Source organism: Cetorhinus maximus, chromosome 15, assembly GCF_964194155.1.
Source record: "Cetorhinus maximus chromosome 15, sCetMax3.hap1.1, whole genome shotgun sequence".
Classification (NCBI taxonomy): domain Eukaryota; kingdom Metazoa; phylum Chordata; class Chondrichthyes; order Lamniformes; family Cetorhinidae; genus Cetorhinus; species Cetorhinus maximus.
The window spans coordinates 22,774,508-22,791,989 of record NC_135893.1 but is presented as its reverse complement, the minus strand read 5'-3'; the positions used below and the strand labels follow the sequence as shown (position 1 = coordinate 22,791,989).

General features: G+C 41.1%; 1 protein-coding gene across 1 annotated transcript in view; it reads right to left on the bottom strand.

Moving 5' to 3' along the window:
• Positions 1–16,982, bottom strand: part of ano11 (anoctamin 11) — a 46,900-nt gene extending 29,918 nt beyond the window's left edge. Inside the window, exons 1-11 of the mRNA XM_078558091.1 lie at positions 16,492–16,982; positions 13,490–13,586; positions 11,214–11,395; positions 9,766–9,873; positions 9,197–9,333; positions 7,585–7,642; positions 5,716–5,826; positions 5,314–5,479; positions 4,399–4,489; positions 2,199–2,295; positions 901–1,044 (exon numbers count right to left, since the gene is read on the bottom strand). Coding sequence (XP_078414217.1) covers positions 901–1,044; positions 2,199–2,295; positions 4,399–4,489; positions 5,314–5,479; positions 5,716–5,826; positions 7,585–7,642; positions 9,197–9,333; positions 9,766–9,873; positions 11,214–11,395; positions 13,490–13,586; positions 16,492–16,623 — 1,323 coding nt within the window. The 5' untranslated portion in view covers positions 16,624–16,982. The remainder of the gene's footprint in view (positions 1–900; positions 1,045–2,198; positions 2,296–4,398; positions 4,490–5,313; positions 5,480–5,715; positions 5,827–7,584; positions 7,643–9,196; positions 9,334–9,765; positions 9,874–11,213; positions 11,396–13,489; positions 13,587–16,491) is intronic.
• Positions 16,983–17,482: the final 500 nt, after the last annotated feature.

The window sequence follows — 17,482 nt, the reverse complement described above, 5'->3', positions numbered from 1 at the left end:
CGCTGGTATAGGGAATCAGTGAGTGTCAACAGTTGCTCAAACCTGGACATTTGATAGCAGAACCATTACTGCCAAAGAGAACAAAGTCAAACTGTAACTAAACAAAGTCATGCACCTACTTTCCAATTGTACGTGACATATGGGAGAGATGCCTCTAACACCCATCTCTTCTTTCCTACAATGGAAGCAGCCGCTCACACAAATCCCCTTCTCCTCACTCAACATAGTTTCTGGATCTGGTTGAATCATTTCCTCTCCTTACAAGATATATTGTTAATTAGCAAAAATCATAAATGATGTTATTTTGTCTTCATTGCCTTCTTGGTATCATTCAGCACTTTCTATTTGGTTGGATTAGAAAGGTCTCTAGTATCTGGGGGATCATGTTTCTTATACTTGGAGAGGTTAGTTGGGTCAGTATCTACAGGATGCAATGCTCAGTGTGGATTTGAGTCAGGGTACTGGCCCAGAATAGTTATCTATAGCTGCTCTAAATAAACTATTTCACTGGCACAGTATTGTCACCCACCCTGTCTGGTTATTATGATTTTACACAATGTTTTTATTTCATTTAAAGTGATTTTATTTAGAATGCTTTTATTTAGAATGAGCTAGAGCCCAGAAACATGATGGCTATCCAAGCAGCCACCCACAAGCCTGGTGCACTTTCCTTCCACTGGGATGATTTTCATGTCAGCTCCACATCATTCAAATCACCTCAGAAGATATGAAAAATTACCTGAGATTTTACTATTAGCAGAAATGTTGAAATCTCATATGATTTGCCTTTAAAGGGAGAATTAAGCTTTCAAGGATCTTGACCTAAACCAAGCAGGACTGAACTGGACTGGACTTACAGATTGAATCAATTGATACATCTTTCTTTATTTTCAGTCTCACCTCGTCCTCCTCAAAGTTCATGCAATCCCAGTGATGTGCTAGAGTGGCATTCTTCCGCTTCCAGTACTCCAAGAAGGCCACTGCCCAGAAAGACATGAAGATGCTGAAGAAGACTGTGCCAGAATGGTCAAAGAGGTAACCCAGCTGCAAGGGACAGAAGTGATGAGACAACAAAATACAAATCGGAGTTGTGCTATTTCTCATTAAGAGTGTAAATCTTTAAGAAATGGGTCTTATGGTTACTACTGAACTATGTTCCATTAATTAATATAGGGGTTATAGTCTGAACAGGCTGCGGCTCTTTTCTCTAGAAAAGAGGAGGCTAAGGGGTGATACAATAGAGGTCTTTAAAATTACGGCAGGATTTAATAGGGTACACATGCAGGGGAATCCAGGTTATATATAAGATAGTCACTAATTAAGTCCATAAGAAATTCAGGAGAAACTTCTTTACCCAGAGAGCGATTAGAATGTGGAACTCCCTACCACAGGAAGCAGCTGAGGTAACTGGCATAGATGCATTTAAGGGGAAGCCAAAGATGTACATGAAGTAGAAAGGAAGAGAAGCATGAGCTGATATGATGAAATGAAGCAGGGTGGGAGGGGGCTCCTGGGGAATATAAACACTAGCAAAGACCAACTGGGCCAAATGACCTGATTCTGTACAGTAATTTCTAGGCAATTCTAATGAAATAACGGGTATGAAGAACTGTCAATTTTTAGTGGGTTCACAATCTGCATTGATGAAACAAAGTGGCAGTAATGAATGAATGACAAACTTCCTTCATACCTTCTCTCCCTTCTCCTCCCTTATTTGAAGTGAGAGAGAACTCCAGTGGCAGGCAACAGCCAGCACGTCCACCTAGCAAGTGTTGTGAGAGGGACTCTGTACTGTTTCACAGATACAGTAGTCCTATGGGACCTATATGGAGTTTGGTCACAGATCAACCATGATCTCATTGAATGGCGGAACAGGTTCAGGGGTTAAATGGCCTGCTCATGGTCCCACATGGGCAAGTAGGTTGCCATTTATTTAACACCAAACTGTCCCTCAGGCAACAATTAGCCTTTTGTAATATCTCTACAATGCAGATACTTCATGGACATAGACAAGAAAAGTACTGTAGGTCCCAGTGCATTATCAATAAAATACCAAATAATGTTGGAGCCAAAAGACTCTATGTAGATTTGACCTAGTGATGGTACAAAAACAAGTAATTGCACAACCATAGGCACCAACATATAAGCATGTACATGCAAACAGACACAAATAATAACCACAATTTTAACAGGCTTACTTTAGCCATGGAACAGATCTCTGAAATATTCCACGTGTTACAGGTGTCACAGAGAGGACACATGAGGTAATGGTTGCTGATATTACAAATCTCTTTTCTGCAAGAAGTAAAACACATGATAAATGTACAGGTCTGTAGGCACAATCAACTATCACAGTGCATGCACATTCTGCACAGATCTTAATTAACAAGGGTTGGTAATTGGTGACATGGACTGAATGCCTTTCTTTTCCCCCCACATGATTCCCTCACCCACAAAATTTTCTTCCAACTTTTCATGAGACAATGAATCAATCTGGGGTACAGTTTCACAGCAGCCACTCTTGGGTACCTCACTGAAATGGCCAATTGACATGCACAAGATTAAGTAGTGAGAGTGGGTTACTTGACCATGGTAGACATTCAGCCACATCAAAACCTATCCTCACCTGATATGTATACACTTACGCACATAATCCCAACTGGGATTGCCAGATAATGATCAGCAGCAGGAACCACCGGGTCTGATATTCATCGCCCCAGTCCAGGAGTATTGAAGGCAATTGTAGTATCCTTTTTGCTGCCCTTAATGAGGTTAGCTAACTTAGCACAAGCTGGGAATAACATTTTAGGCCTTCCTGGTATGTTTGAATCAACTCTATTCTGAGCAGTGTTTTTGTCCACTGAGTTACCAGGCACAGCTTTCTTACATTCTTATTCTACTTACCCAATATTGTGCCAATGTTTTCAATGTCTGGTAATTCAGCACACCTGAATCTTGTCTCTGATACTTTATATTTAATTATATAACCTTCACGGTGCTATCATGTTTTCTCATTTTACAATATGCCCTGCTTTCCAATTCTCAACAGCAAATGATGGTTGTACTACTGCTCAGCTAAGCTTTCTGTCAATTAGTTAATTAATAACATTTCTTTGTCTTCTGGTAGAATCGTCGATTATTCAAGGGCACCGAACCATGGCTTGCGGTGTGGTTTTACTACAGGGAAGGGTGAGGAGGCAGGCCCCAAGTCTACCTCAACTGAAATAGGGTCAAACCCTGCACTGTTGGTGATATTCTGAACCATATGCTAGCCATCTAGCCAACTGAGCTAATCAGCCCTCCAATAACATCTACCTCATCTAATAACATAATTCACTATATCCTCCTCAGCTCCATGAGATTGCATTTCAGATCGAGGAATTTTATCAAAAGCTTTCCAAAAAAATTCATGTACAAAATCCATCACTTTACCATCATCCATCTACTCAAGACACATACTCAGACTACTTTAATAAATTTCTTATGTTGACCTGCCTTTATTCTCACTGATAGGTAATTAGCCATAGTCCACAAAATACCAAAGTTCTCCATTAGAGAGAGACAGCTGATTTTGCAGCTTGAGGGGCACCACTCCACATTAAGCGTAGGGCAGGGCAAGGCAAGGAGGGGGGCCTCCACGAGCTACCAGCACAGATGGTACAGTGATTATACCCTTGCTCCTTGCTATTGGTGTCATTCTGCACTTCACTCTAGCCATCTAGCCAATTGAGCTAACCGGTCTGGCTCTTTCAGCAGAATGAACATTAATATTTATCTAATTAAAGATGTTAAATTGTAATTTATAAAACATTGCTTTGACCTTCTTAGAGTTTGTATTACATCTACTATCTTCTGCTGCTTTCATACTAAATCTCTGACTGATAAACTCCACCCTATTTACAACTCTCCACCATCTTTAATTCACATTCCCATTAGCATCTCGAATGCACTAACACCACTGCTTTGTCTACTGCGATTCAATTATCATCACTCTCATGAATTCACATGGCTCCCCGAAGACTCAATGTCAGATTAGGAAAAGTACTGAAATCTTTTGTCATAGAAATGATTGTGAAAATAATCATTCAAAAATCCCCCTAGTCTGTCAACCTCCTAACTACCTTACCTGTTGTATAATTATGGGGTCCTACATTTTCCTTCACACTTCCTGTAGTACGAACACATTCAAAAATCTAGGTGTCCTATGCCTGGAATACCTCAGCTTAATTCAAGGTTCCAGCAGTTCACAGCCCTAGCACGTGATAAATAATGCTATATCAGGATTGATTTAGAATTCGTGCTTGTGATAATTGTGCTTTTCAATAAATGTAAGGCTGTTTCGTCTGGTAGCTATATAGAGTTTGGTAGTTGTGTAGTTCCTGCAACTCACTGACTTACGCTGGCTTGTTCATATTCATTGACATCAGTCCAGAGATGAAGACAAACGTCCCAACTAGAGCAGCAGGGAGAAGCCAAGCAGTGTAAAAACCTGCAGAGAAAGAGGTAAAAGGTTCCATGTACACATTAAAATGTGGCAAAGTCTCCAAGTGCTCTCATCATTATTTAATGTCAAAACAAAACCAGATTTTGGTGGCCAATACAACCAAAGGAAATCCACCCATTTACTAATGGCACACCACCCTCACCATAATTTCAAGATATGAAATCTGCCAATGCTTTCAGGAAAGGTCACAACTGTTCCAGAGACTAATATGGTCCATGTGGTCTCTGGGATACAAGAAATACAAGGCAGGCACATTTGGCATATCATATCCCTCATTCTCTTCTCACTAAATCCCCCAATCAATTTTCATCATATCCATCAATCCATTCTCTCCAAACCCTCATCAAATTGTCACCTGTCCACGTCAATGGCATTCCTAGGTGAAGAAGTTCCACCTGACTTCCATCTTACTCTCACCTTCTTAATTTTCAACTTTTCTCTCTCTCTCTCTGTGCTAAGTGCAAATAATAACTGAATGATGCTGCCAGGGTAAGTAGATTGATGAAAATGTGCACTGATGACAGGTTTGATAATGCTTAGCTTCCATAACAAAGAATCAACACCTGACAGCCATTTGTTGTGTATGGTTACAGAAACATTACCTTCACTCAAACTACCTTGCTTAATTCCAAATAAAGTGGAGCCTGCTGAACCAGGGCTGAATATATATTGTTGAAATTGCATCCATCACAGGTCTGGCACAGATAAGACAGAGGAAAAACATAATTGGAACCATTATTATAGATGCATAATTCTTGACTGTTTCTCAGCCATTCCTTACACAAGAAAACATAGAACAAGGAACTCACCCAGCCAAGCAAAGTAAATGGCAATCTTTTCTCCAAAATATTCTTGAATGTGATCAAGTGGTTGATATTTATACCACTTGGACCAACGAGCCCAGTACTTATACAAACTTTGTCTTGGATTCAGATTTTCTGGAGGTACATCATACTCTGGTAATTCATATGGACCCTACAGACAGCACAAGATACACCAGCAGATAAGTGCATGAGTATTGAGAGCACCAATACACAATGATACAAAGGTTATCAGTACAGGAGGTGACACAGAAAAGAAGCAAGAAGTAGCTCTGGAAGAAGCGACCAGGCTTAAATCCAGCTTGCAATCACTCGCTGGGAACTACCACATTCCATAGTCCCCTATCTGTCACAGAAAATATATATTTTCGTTATCTCAGTGCCTCTTACCTCATGGAGTGGGAAGGCAGAAGCAAAGATTCTTTCATTTATCAAGCGATCAATCCCAATTTCTGCTCTTTTCCTTTTCCCGTACAGAGTTGTGGCTAGAATTTCATACACCTGAAACACAGCAAGATCCAGTGACTCTCTAAACATACACTCACATCACAGAACAGAACAATACTTCTACTTAATGCCCCTCTGACATCTCAATGCAACCCTCTCAAATATTCCTACCAAATATTCTCAGCCACATTGCTTCCCTTCCTAATACTTTACCCAACCCTAAACAACTCCATCCAATCCAATACCCCATACAATACCTCCAAAAAACATTCTACCCAGGAGTACAGAAAGCCAGAAAAGATTAGGGGATATAGTAAGCCATATGTGCCTGCCCTTGTGTTTCTTGTATCCCAGAGACCACATGGACAATCTTAATCTCTGGAATCATTGTACCAGGAGTAACACATAATCCCAACCCCAAATAATCATCCAATACAGATACTCATATCATATCCACCCAACACCAAACCCCTGCAGCTAGAACTCACATTTCCTAACTGCTCAGCACCTGATCATTTCCTTCACATCACCTCACTGTTCCATTCAAATCCCCATCCCCGCTTATCAACACACTAAACCCTTCAATCCCTCAATTTCCTTTATCAGCTCGTCCAACCAACTCAGTAATGCATTGCCACATTGCACACATTGTCTGGCCTCTGTTGTCAGTCCTATATACCCTGAAGTTATTCTGTCTCCAGCTGAAACAAATTTCACACAGAAATACAGTGGTTTTTCATGCTTGTACAAAGACTGTATAGACAACAACATAACACAAGTTTTCTTAGGAACTGAAGGAGAACAGGCGCATCCTTTTTAATAGATCAATCTTACCTACCCACTTTCTCACCATCCATCATTTCTTTCCCTCTCCACACACATATCTCTTGAACCCATTTATGCTGTACACTTCAATATCCCTGGCAAATTATTACACAACTCAACATCCTTCTGCATGTTGCAGACTGTCAGACTCCACATATGATGTAGCTGTTATTCCCTCAATGGGGCACAGAAGAAAGTAATAAAGTCAATTTTAGTTAACCAGAATTTAAGTTATAGGGCGTTTGTAAAGGAAGCCAAGAATGAAAGCAGGAATGTTGAGAGCACATAGGAACTCAGTCAGTGTCTATAAAAGAAAAAAATAGAGTTAACACCACTTTGGGCTGGAAATCCCTTTAGGCCCACTTTTGGGTCTGAAACGGGTGCTTGCACATGGAGCCCACATCCCAGCCAAGAGGCCCAAGGCTGGCCTGAAATTAGGTCTCTGGCCTTGTTAATATTATTTGTACAAGCTGTCAGCATCTTAACGCATTTTCTGAAAATTACAGAGAGGGGTGGAGCGTCAATGGAGCAGGAGGTTGGGAGTACAATGGAATTGGGGCACGACTTCTGCTCCTCCTGGCCGAACAATAATGATTTTTAAAGTTTTTATTAAACAAAAAAAAAAATTACCAGTCGCTAAATAATCTTGATTGGACAAAGCTCAGCTCATTGCTATCCAAATTTGGCATGGGCTAAGTAGGAATTTTGAGGTGGCCACAAGGAAGGGGGCTGACAAAGGTGCTCTGGGCAAAGAACTCAAATAAATAAGCTCCCAAGAAAGGTGAATATAAATGGGTTCATCAGACAACTGATATCTTTCTACACAGAAAAGGATTGAGGGATGTGATAAAAACGGTGGTGTCCATCTGTTAAATCATTGGGGCTACTGGCCTTTCCACATTTCTAAAAATGTTTGTGTTTGCATCTCTCACGCACAACATACTTGTGTTATTGCATATTTACGTTCACACATTGTTAAACACTTACAATCCGATGCCGCTGTGTGTTAGTAAAGTATGTCTCGTGACTACTGCTTCCCAAAAACCTAAAACAACAAAAAAAAGGAAGTAATTTTGTTTAGAAGTGCTATCTGTTACCAAAGTCTGAACCAGAACACTGAAACCAGTACATCAGGAAACCACCAATTCAAATTGGTTTTCATGACACCCCCTACTTCACAGGTACCAACTTGTAGGGAAACGGGAGAAGTTGGGATTGAGGTGCAGCCCGTATACACAGACCACGTTGTTAGCTTACAGTTGTTGTCTGTTTGCAATCGTTAGCCAGGACCTTTCTAAAATACAGTAGAAAACATTCATAAACATCCTCAAAGCTGCAGCATCCAGAGATCAGAGTTCTTTTTCCTCAGTCTATGTAGCCTTCAAACTTGCACCATCATCCTATGCATCAGTCCTTGTTCCCTTTTTCTCTCGCATACTCGGGGACAACCCATTCTACTATCTACCTCATTCAGACTCACACTCCAGGGAGTAAAATTTGCACCCTACAATGTAGTTGCTAGCGAGTACACACTTTGTCAAAGCTGCCAAAGGACCTTTTTGGTCACCATGTAACAAGGCTTGGAGGCAGAAAAACTGGCCCTAACAATCCAAGGCTCCAAAGCCTTTCACATCTGTGTGTTTCTCCCTTGTTTAGCCCTCACCTCAGGATATGCGGTTTGTAGAATTATAAGGTGTGTAAAATTATAAGAGGCCTAGATAGTGTGGACAGGCAGGATCTATTTCCGTTAGCAGGGAGTCAATAACCAGGGGGCATTGATTTAAAGTAATTGTTAGGAAGAGTTGAGGAGATTATTTTTTGCCCAGAGTGAGGTGGGGGTCTGGGACTCACTGCCTGAAAGAATGGCGGAGGTAGAGACCTTCATCACATTTTAGAAGTACTTAGATATGCATTTGAGGTGCTATAGCCTAGAGATTCAAGAGCTGGAAAGTGGGATTAGGCAGGATAGCTCTTCTTCAGCTAGTACAAACATAATGTACTGAATGGTCTCTTTCTGTGCCATAAATTTCTATGATTCCATTCCCAAATCTTTACCAGAGCTACTCTAGAGCCAGTCACTGAGACGTAAATGAGTGTGCCTGGATTTGCTCAGTCTCTAGGAGAAAAGCTCCTTTTGGAGGTAATGCTCAACTTGGTTTCTCTCCATGGTATTACAGCCGAGATTAGCAGCTCATTACAAGCCCAAATTTCGAATCCAAGTGTTAATTCTATGGTTCTGTGTACTATCTCTTGGGGGCGACCACACATACACTATGAAAAGGAACATATCAACATTCCAGAGTGGAGACCTATCATAATAATAATCTCAAGGACTCACTCCCCCTAAAATTCACCCTGAAGTGGAGCCATACTGAAATCCTTGACTGAGAAACCTTGGAAACCACATATCCTGCTGCAAGTAAATAAATTAATTCCATCCCCCTGTAGTCAATTTCAATATCCATGATGTTTGCCTCTCCTTCAGTTTCCCTATTCACCTCTATTACAGGCTCCATGATGCACAGAGGCACCAACATATCAGTAATTCCTTTGGAAAAAGAAGGGCCGCTCAACCCCCAACCCCCCTCTGATTACTTACTTGTCCAGCTTCGATTTGCGGAAGGGACTGGTGTAGTAATCCACTGGCCTGTTGGGGATATACTCGGACATGATGTTGGGGATACTGAGCTTCCTCAGGATTTTATCAGACGAATTCAAGCAGAGATTGGGCTGTGCCTGTGAGTAAAATGAAATACGTCGAGCAAGTGACTCAGCCAAGATGCATACAGAAAACAAACATAATGCAGCAGCTGGATAACCGAAACAAGCCAAACAGAAAAGTGACTGCCAAACAAAAGGCAGAGGCAGCCAGCACAGAGAGAGCAAACATGGAGTGATGTAGATAGGCTGCAGACTTGGAGAGTAACTTGGTAGTTTGGGAACTACACCATGTAGTTTACACTGCTGTTTTTAGCAGGTTTGTTATGAATTTGCATAAATTACACTATTGTAAGATCAACAACCTCAATTTAGGCCATAAGTGAAAGCTGGCACATTCCTGGTGTATATGGATCATTTTGAGATCCCGCTGCATTCTTATAAAATGTATCTGTGAAATGTTGATTATTGAAGGTTTTTTGTGATATGAATGTCAAGTACTCTACAGACCTGCAGCGGAGCCCTCATAGACAACTCTTCTGCATGATACACGAGTACATTCCAGGGGGCACTCAACTTCAGGTAATGGATGTTTCTCTTCTCACTGACAGTTATATCCTAGGAAACAATTACATGAGATACCAATAGGTTATTAACCACATGGATGTCACCCAAGGTATATAAAACATCATGCATAGTGTTCCCTAAGTCAGACACCCATCACATGACAGAAAGCCTGTCACACACGGAGCTTTCACACTGCTGCCAAGTGGATGTCACAGACTGGTATAGTCACACACCTGGGGAAAAGAATTTGTTTTTTTTTATTCATTGACGGGATGTGGGCATCACTGGATAGGTCAGCATTTATTGCCCATCCTCAATTGCCAGTGAGCTGCCTTCTTGAACTGCTGCAGTCCCTATGGTGTAGGTACACCCAGTGCTGTTAGGTAATACAGAGTATAAGGTTAAAGTCACCGATTCACATTCCAACAGGGAACTACACTCAGAATCATTGAATAGAATATTATAGCACAAAAGGAGGCCATTCGGACCTTTGTGCCTATGCCGGCTTTTCGAAAGAGCTATCCAATTCCACAATGCACTTTTCTCCTTTTTCCCCATAAATGAGCCCTCTTTAAGTACATGTCTAACTGCCTTTTGAAAATTACTATGGAACCTGATTCCACCGCACTTTCAGGTAGTGCCTTCCAGCTGTGTGTGAAGAAATTTCTAAATTTCCCCTCTAGCTCTTTTGACAATTATAACCTCTGTTTGCTGACCAGCTCAAGGGGCGTATGGAATGGAGAATCGGAACATCGCTTTTGTGACCATTTTTCCAGCCCATCATTTTTTTTTTTTGAGTACTTCTCCCCACTGGGTCTGTGCGATCATTGAGTTTACCCAATAATTTGTAGCCATGTCACTGGAGAAAAGATTGGGGTCTTGGTTGAGCGTCACACTCAAGTTCCCACCAGGTGACTCCATGGGGTCTTTTTATTTAACACATGCTCCATATAAATTATCCATGTACATATTTAAAAAAGAAACCCAAGTGCATCAAATTGTAAGCATAAACAGTTTTATTGAGCTCAAGGTACTGCACACTGAGTCTGTTTAGGTACTTCTGAACTAGATTCTCAACCTTATTTCAGAGAGCTCTGGTAGCTTTCTCATTATATTTACCTTGCCCTCCCAGCAGTGTTGCACTCACTGTCCTGCATAAGTCTGCTTCGTTGCCCATTGAGAGATCAACTACTTCCGCTGGTGTTTTTTTTTGGGAACAGTTTTTTAAAAAATAAGGAGGCACTCCTTCAGCAGTTTGAAATTAGAAAGTGAATTGGACTGGCTCCTTGGGCTGAACAAACCAGAACTAGAATACTGCTGCTAATCTCTTGACACTGTACCATTTACTCCTGTGGGAACAGAATGTTACCGCCAGTTGAGAATTTCCTCACCTTCTCCATCAAGAGCCCAGCATTCCGCAAATTCTTCATAAATTTGTTTCTCCATTTCTCGTATCTTTTGGACATATTCATTTTTGCTGTGTCCTTCTCTTCGTTTTCCATTTCCTGATATGTGCACCTCGCCCTCTGCTTTTTTGTTTTTTTCCTTTTTACCTCCCAAACCAGCACAAAATCTGAAATGAAGAATATCATAGTGAAAGGCACATTAAACACATGCTTCTTCTCAGCTGATGAATGCAGACTATGAACTAGGTACCAACTGCAAGCCTACACTGCTGATCCATCTCACCACACTGCTAACCTGTCTGTGCTAAGGAACACTTGGCAATGACTTTTCAGATCTTTGATTTACAGCCAACATTATCTATGAACATCTAATAACAATGTTTCGACAGTGTTACCAAGGATATTCCTGGGGATTTATTGACAGTATCCCATGGAATTTACAAACCATATCCTTTGACATTTACTGAATAAGACTTGTGGAGTTTTGCGACTCCATGCTTAGGCTCCATCACAAGATTTTCTACTTCTACACCTTCCCAACTCGTCCCCAAAGTACTTAAGCCCTCATTCAAACCTTTGTCATCAAGAGACTCAATTCTTCCAATATCTTCCTTGCCAGCCTCCCAGGCTCCACCCTCCACAGATAATTGATCCAGAGCTGTACTTTCACACAAAATCCCTCTTTCTGCCAACTGTGTCCTGGCCAGTCACCATTGAGTCCGCATGCTCCAGCACACATTGACTTCAAAATCCTTATCTTCAAATCTCTGTGTAGGCTTATCCCATCCGCTTTTGCAACTTGCTTGAGTACTCCACCCTTCCAGCATCCTCCACTCTTCCACCTCTGCCTTACTTGGCAGTCACTGCTCCCTCAGCTACATCAGTGATATAATCTTCAGCCATCTTTTCACTATATTCTGGAACTCTCCCAAAACACACCCCTCTGCACCTTCAACATCCTCCTTTTAACTGATCTCTTTCACTGCATTTTACATCACCTCCCCCCATCCCCTCCTACACTTGCTTTGGGCCTGACCCCCAATCTTGAAGCACTGTGAGATGTTCTGAAGGCCATGAAAATTTAAATTGCTGTTGTTATGTTTATATCAAGAACACCCAAGAGCTTCAGATGACTTTCTGTAGCAAATAAGAAAGTTTTCACAGAACACTAAGTGAATCCCATCAAACTGGATCACAGTCTAAGGCAATACTGCTCTTTCCCTTGTGTGTATCAGGTTTCTCACAAATATCTCAAATAGTTTCAAATACAATGATTTACTTTGAAGTGTTGTGTAGATAAAAATGGCTGTTATTTTGTATGCTGCAAGATCCAACAAACAGCAAATGATTGTATGATTTGCTAGTTTGGTGTTGTTTGAAGGAAGAATGTTAGCTAGGACACTAGGAGAACTCCCTGCTCACTTTTGAACAGTGCCATGGAATCTTAAACATCCATCTGAACAACTGAAGTGGTCTCATCCTAAGCCACTGACAATGCAGCACTCCCTCAGTATCACATGAGAGTGTCAGACTAGATTATACGCTCAAGTCCCAGAGTGAGGCTTCAATGCATACCCTTCAGAATTAGAAGTACTACTAACTGAGCCAAGGAGCCAATGCAGTTTAGGCAAAGGTAAGAAACTCAATGACATTGCTATATGCTTTCTATTCTGAATTGTGCTTCTTGTCCAACTAAAGAGATTTCCTCACCTACATTACAGTAGTTGCTGCAATTCTTAATAATCCATTGTGAAACATTTTGAAATGTTTCTGAGATGCGAATGTAAGTGCAAGATTGCTTTTTTAAATGTGTGGTGAGTTTCTGCAGGCGTTCTCCTGCTTTTCCACTAATTTTCCAGGGTTTCTGTGACTCTTCCCCTGAAGTTAGTGGACAAGCAGGAGAACTTGTGAAAATTCATCTGCCTGAAGTAACCAACTGTGTATTAGCACACTCTGCTGGTCACAGAGAGCTCTTTTTCAGGTAAACTCCATTTTCCTGTAAAAACTGGCAAATCACTATTTGTTTCAAGCATGCACACTGACTTGAGTATACAGCAAAGTCACACCAACAATACATACTGCCCCAAGATGCAATATGTATTGGGTTCAAACACCTTGTTTTTGTTTCTGTGATGGTAATTCAAAGAATTGGAGAGTTAGGAGGCAAAGAGACGAATGAAACAGGTCGTGGTGGGGGCAGATGGTGAAATGTATGAATCAAGACACAGTGACAAACAGCAGAACAGAAATTAGGTTCTCACCAATTTTTGTTGTCCCATTGCTAAAATGGTTCCCTCTGCAGTCAGGGCTGTAACCGTTGTTGGAATTAACATACAAGTCATCCTCATCCTCGTCCCCCTACAACATAACAGTAGAGATGGGGTTAATTACTTAACACAGCGACCAATATAGGCATGAACCAGAAAACACAGATATCAACCAGTGAGAGTAGAGATGTTGCATTAATCAGTGAACTCTGGCAATTAACCAATGAACACAGGTATTAGATAGCATTGGTGAGACCACATCTAGAGTATTGTGTACAGTACTGATCTCCTTATTTAAAAAAAGATGTAAGTGCATTAGAAGCAGGTCAGAGGAGGTTTACTAGACTAATACGAGGGATGGGCAGGTTGTCTTATGAGGAAAGGCTGGACAGATTAGGCTTGCATCATTGGAATTTAGGAGAGTAAGAGGCGATTTAATTGAAACCTTTAAGATCCTGAGGTGTCTTGACAGGGTGAGTGTGGAGAGGGTGTTTCCTCTTGTGGGAGAATATAAAATTAGAGGTCACTGTTTAAAAATAAGAGGACGCTCATTTAAGATGGAGATGAGGAGAATTTTTTTCTCCGAGGGTTGAGAGTCTTTGGAACTCTCTTCTTTAAAAGGTGGTGGAAGCAGAGTCCTTGAATATTTTTAAGGGCAGAGCTAGATAGATTCCTGATTAACAAGGGGGTGAAAGGCTATTGGGGATAGGCAGGAATGTGGGGTTGAGGTTACATTCAGACCAGCCGTGATTTTATTGAATGGCAGAGGAGGCTCAAGGGGCCGGGTGACCCAGTCCTGCTCCTAGTTTGTATGTTCATATGGAAATTAACTAATGGTGGCTGGAATTAACCAGCAAACATAGGTAATAGGTAGCAAGTATGGGAATTAATGAGCGAGAACGCTATTAATCAGTGACCATGAGCAATAACCAGCAAGCAGAGGCATTTAAATAGAAAGCACCAGCATTAATCAGTGAATTTATACACTAAGCAGTGAATACAGGCATTACCAATGGCATGGGCAAGCAGAGGCATTAGTCAATGAATATAGATATTAATCATTAAAATCACAAAAGGCAGTACTCATCTCCACCTAAAATAACCACTTTAGAAATGCACCACAAACCCACCACAACTTAATTATTGCGGCTTCTGATTTAGTGGCACTGGTTTAAATACATAGGCAGACAGGCCATAGGATCAGAGATTCAGACAGGTCAGGTGCCTCAGTCACACAAGAACCAAGCGCCTGGATACCCCAGCTCAATAAGAGCATACAAACATGATGGACAGAAAATGAGCAGCTGGTCTACAAGCATGCCATATACAGTTATAATGCCTCAGACATCATGGTTCACAATATCCTCCAACACACTTGCAGCTTTGTAGTCCCCTGTAAAAATCAAGATTTGAAAATAAATGGAAATTTAGGGGAAACAATCTGGAAATTACTTCTCCAAGATACTTTGATGATCAAAACTAGTCCAGGAAACCACACTGACCATAATTTATATTACTTCATAGTCCACCTACCTTTTGTGTGCAGTGGTCTCCGGCCCCTGCCAGGAGCTGATCCAGTTCCCTTTTGAACCCTTTGGATTCAATCACAGCTTTTAACTTTTTCCAGAGTCTCAAGCAGCAGTATTAGATTTTACAATAAAATACATTGCTTGCTCTGTGTCATTAGCTAATCAACCAGGGTGGTTATGGAAACAGTGTTATTAGCCTCATTGTCCAGGGGTTACAGGGAAGTGGGGAGAAAAACAAGCCCAGGTTTCCGATCCTGATTGCTAATCAATGCCAAGTGCTGGAAAATACATGTTAACATTGGGTAAAGAGACGACTGGACTCAGTTGTAACTTCCCCCAGCTAAATACCCTATCGAAACTCATACCCACTTGGGTATGGGGCAGGGGGAGTGTGCTGGTGCCTGTGGGACTTTATAATATCCCAACAGGTGCCAGTATATATATATTCCTTCCGCAATCTCAGGAAATCCCAAAGCACTTTACAGCCAATGAAATACTGCAATGTAATCAATGTTGTAAGGTAGGGAAACATGGCAGCATTTTGCACAAAGCAAGTTCCACAAACAGCAATGTGATAACATCCAGGTAATCTGTTTTTACTGATGTTGGTTGAGGCATAAAAACTGGCCAGGACACTAGGGATAACTCCCATCCTCTTCTTCAAAATGGTGCTGTGGGATCTTTTACGCTCACCTGAGAAGGCCTCGGATTCATGTTTCAGCTGAAATAGTGCAACATATTCCCTTGATATTGCACTGGAGTGTCAGCCTAGAGTTTCTGCTCAAGTCTCTGGAGTGGGATTTGAGTCTGCCATTTTCGAGGCAAGAGCCATACCATTGAGCCACAGCCCATGGCTAGAAGGCCCTGCGTATCCTGTGATTGAGGATCAGGTTAAAAGGTCTCTACAGTGTTTGTATTGATGTCAGGCAGGATGGGCTGCTACCCTATGTCAGCCAGAGATGCTGACAGAAGTCAAAGCGGGAGAACCAGGTTTTGAATGCAATAATGGAAAATAGCTGACTACGTAAATTAGCTGATGAATTTAATTCAAGGGAGTGGGTGGTGGTGGGGGAGGGAGGGCATCTTATAAATTAACTGCAATTTTTTACAAATAGATGTTTTTTTTACAAACGTAACAAAATCTCAAGAGAGCATCATGTACAATAAGCTGGATTTTTAAAAAATAATTAATATTTTAAATGTTTTTTTTTCCTGAGCAGTGCTGAACACATCACTGAAACAGCAACACTGTAAAGGATCTGATATCTCTCTCCTCTATAGGGATCAAAGTTATTGCATTGAAATCAATTACACAAACATACAATTAATTAGCTATTATTTTTAAGAAGGTAGGGCAACCTTTTTCAATTCAAAAATTGTGTCAGTACAAGATATATTTGCATGACTGAGAAGCAGGACACCATTAGCAGAATTATAATTTATTCCTGAATAAACGAGGTAACTTACATAGACGGTAGAGCGGTAGCCCCCATTCTGAACACTTCCATACGTATCCATCAAAACCCGGGATGCATCCTTCTCTAAATACATTAGCACATTACGATTCTCCCGAGTCTCAAAGCTCTCACTCTGCAGCATCTTCCAGTCTCACAGCACATCAAACATGGCCATGGGTACAAAACTGTGGAACACGCAGACCCTGTCTAATGCCTCCAGTCAGTGAGAACTTCAGCTTTTTTATCAAAATGAGACTTCAGCATTTTACTGCCACAAATCTGGCTGTGCCAATCAATGCAACAGTGGGTTCCTTTGCTGCTCATACAGATGTGCTGTGCACAGGCGCAATGAACTGCATTAAGTCTTCAGCATTCCCATTTATATTTAAAGGAAAATGGCCTTCTAGCGCTCTCAGCACCTTCAGATTCTAATGCAGTTCTGCCTTTAAAATCTAGCCTTTATAATGCTGCTTTCCCTCCCCAATCTATTCAAATACAAAATATTCTAGCATAGTTGCTTCCTGGGCACTGATTAAATATTAATAACATAATGTAAATATGCAGCACACAGTGGGGGAGGAGACACAATAGAGCGAAGAAAAAGGCTGCCTTCTGTAAAGAATCAACACGAGGCAGATGCAATATTGTATTTCCCTTTATTGAATGTGACTGACACCCCTAATGTTGCATATCAGCCATTTCAATTCGCTTAAAAAAACCTAATCATATTTCACTTCTTTTCATGTCACACACGCAGAAACAGAGACACACTTTTATAAACTTACACAATTTCACAGAAATGCAAACACACAAAAATACACAGACTGCATTTCGCTCTCAGTACCTGTTACTCCATATGCAACTACCAGTATGGTTCATTATTGAATGCTTATGCCTAGGTGCCCATCATTTTCTGTATAACTCGTTCTAATAATGTTTACCACCTGCTGTTTAACATCACTTTCTATGCCAATGTGCTTTTGTACATCCATCACTTACTG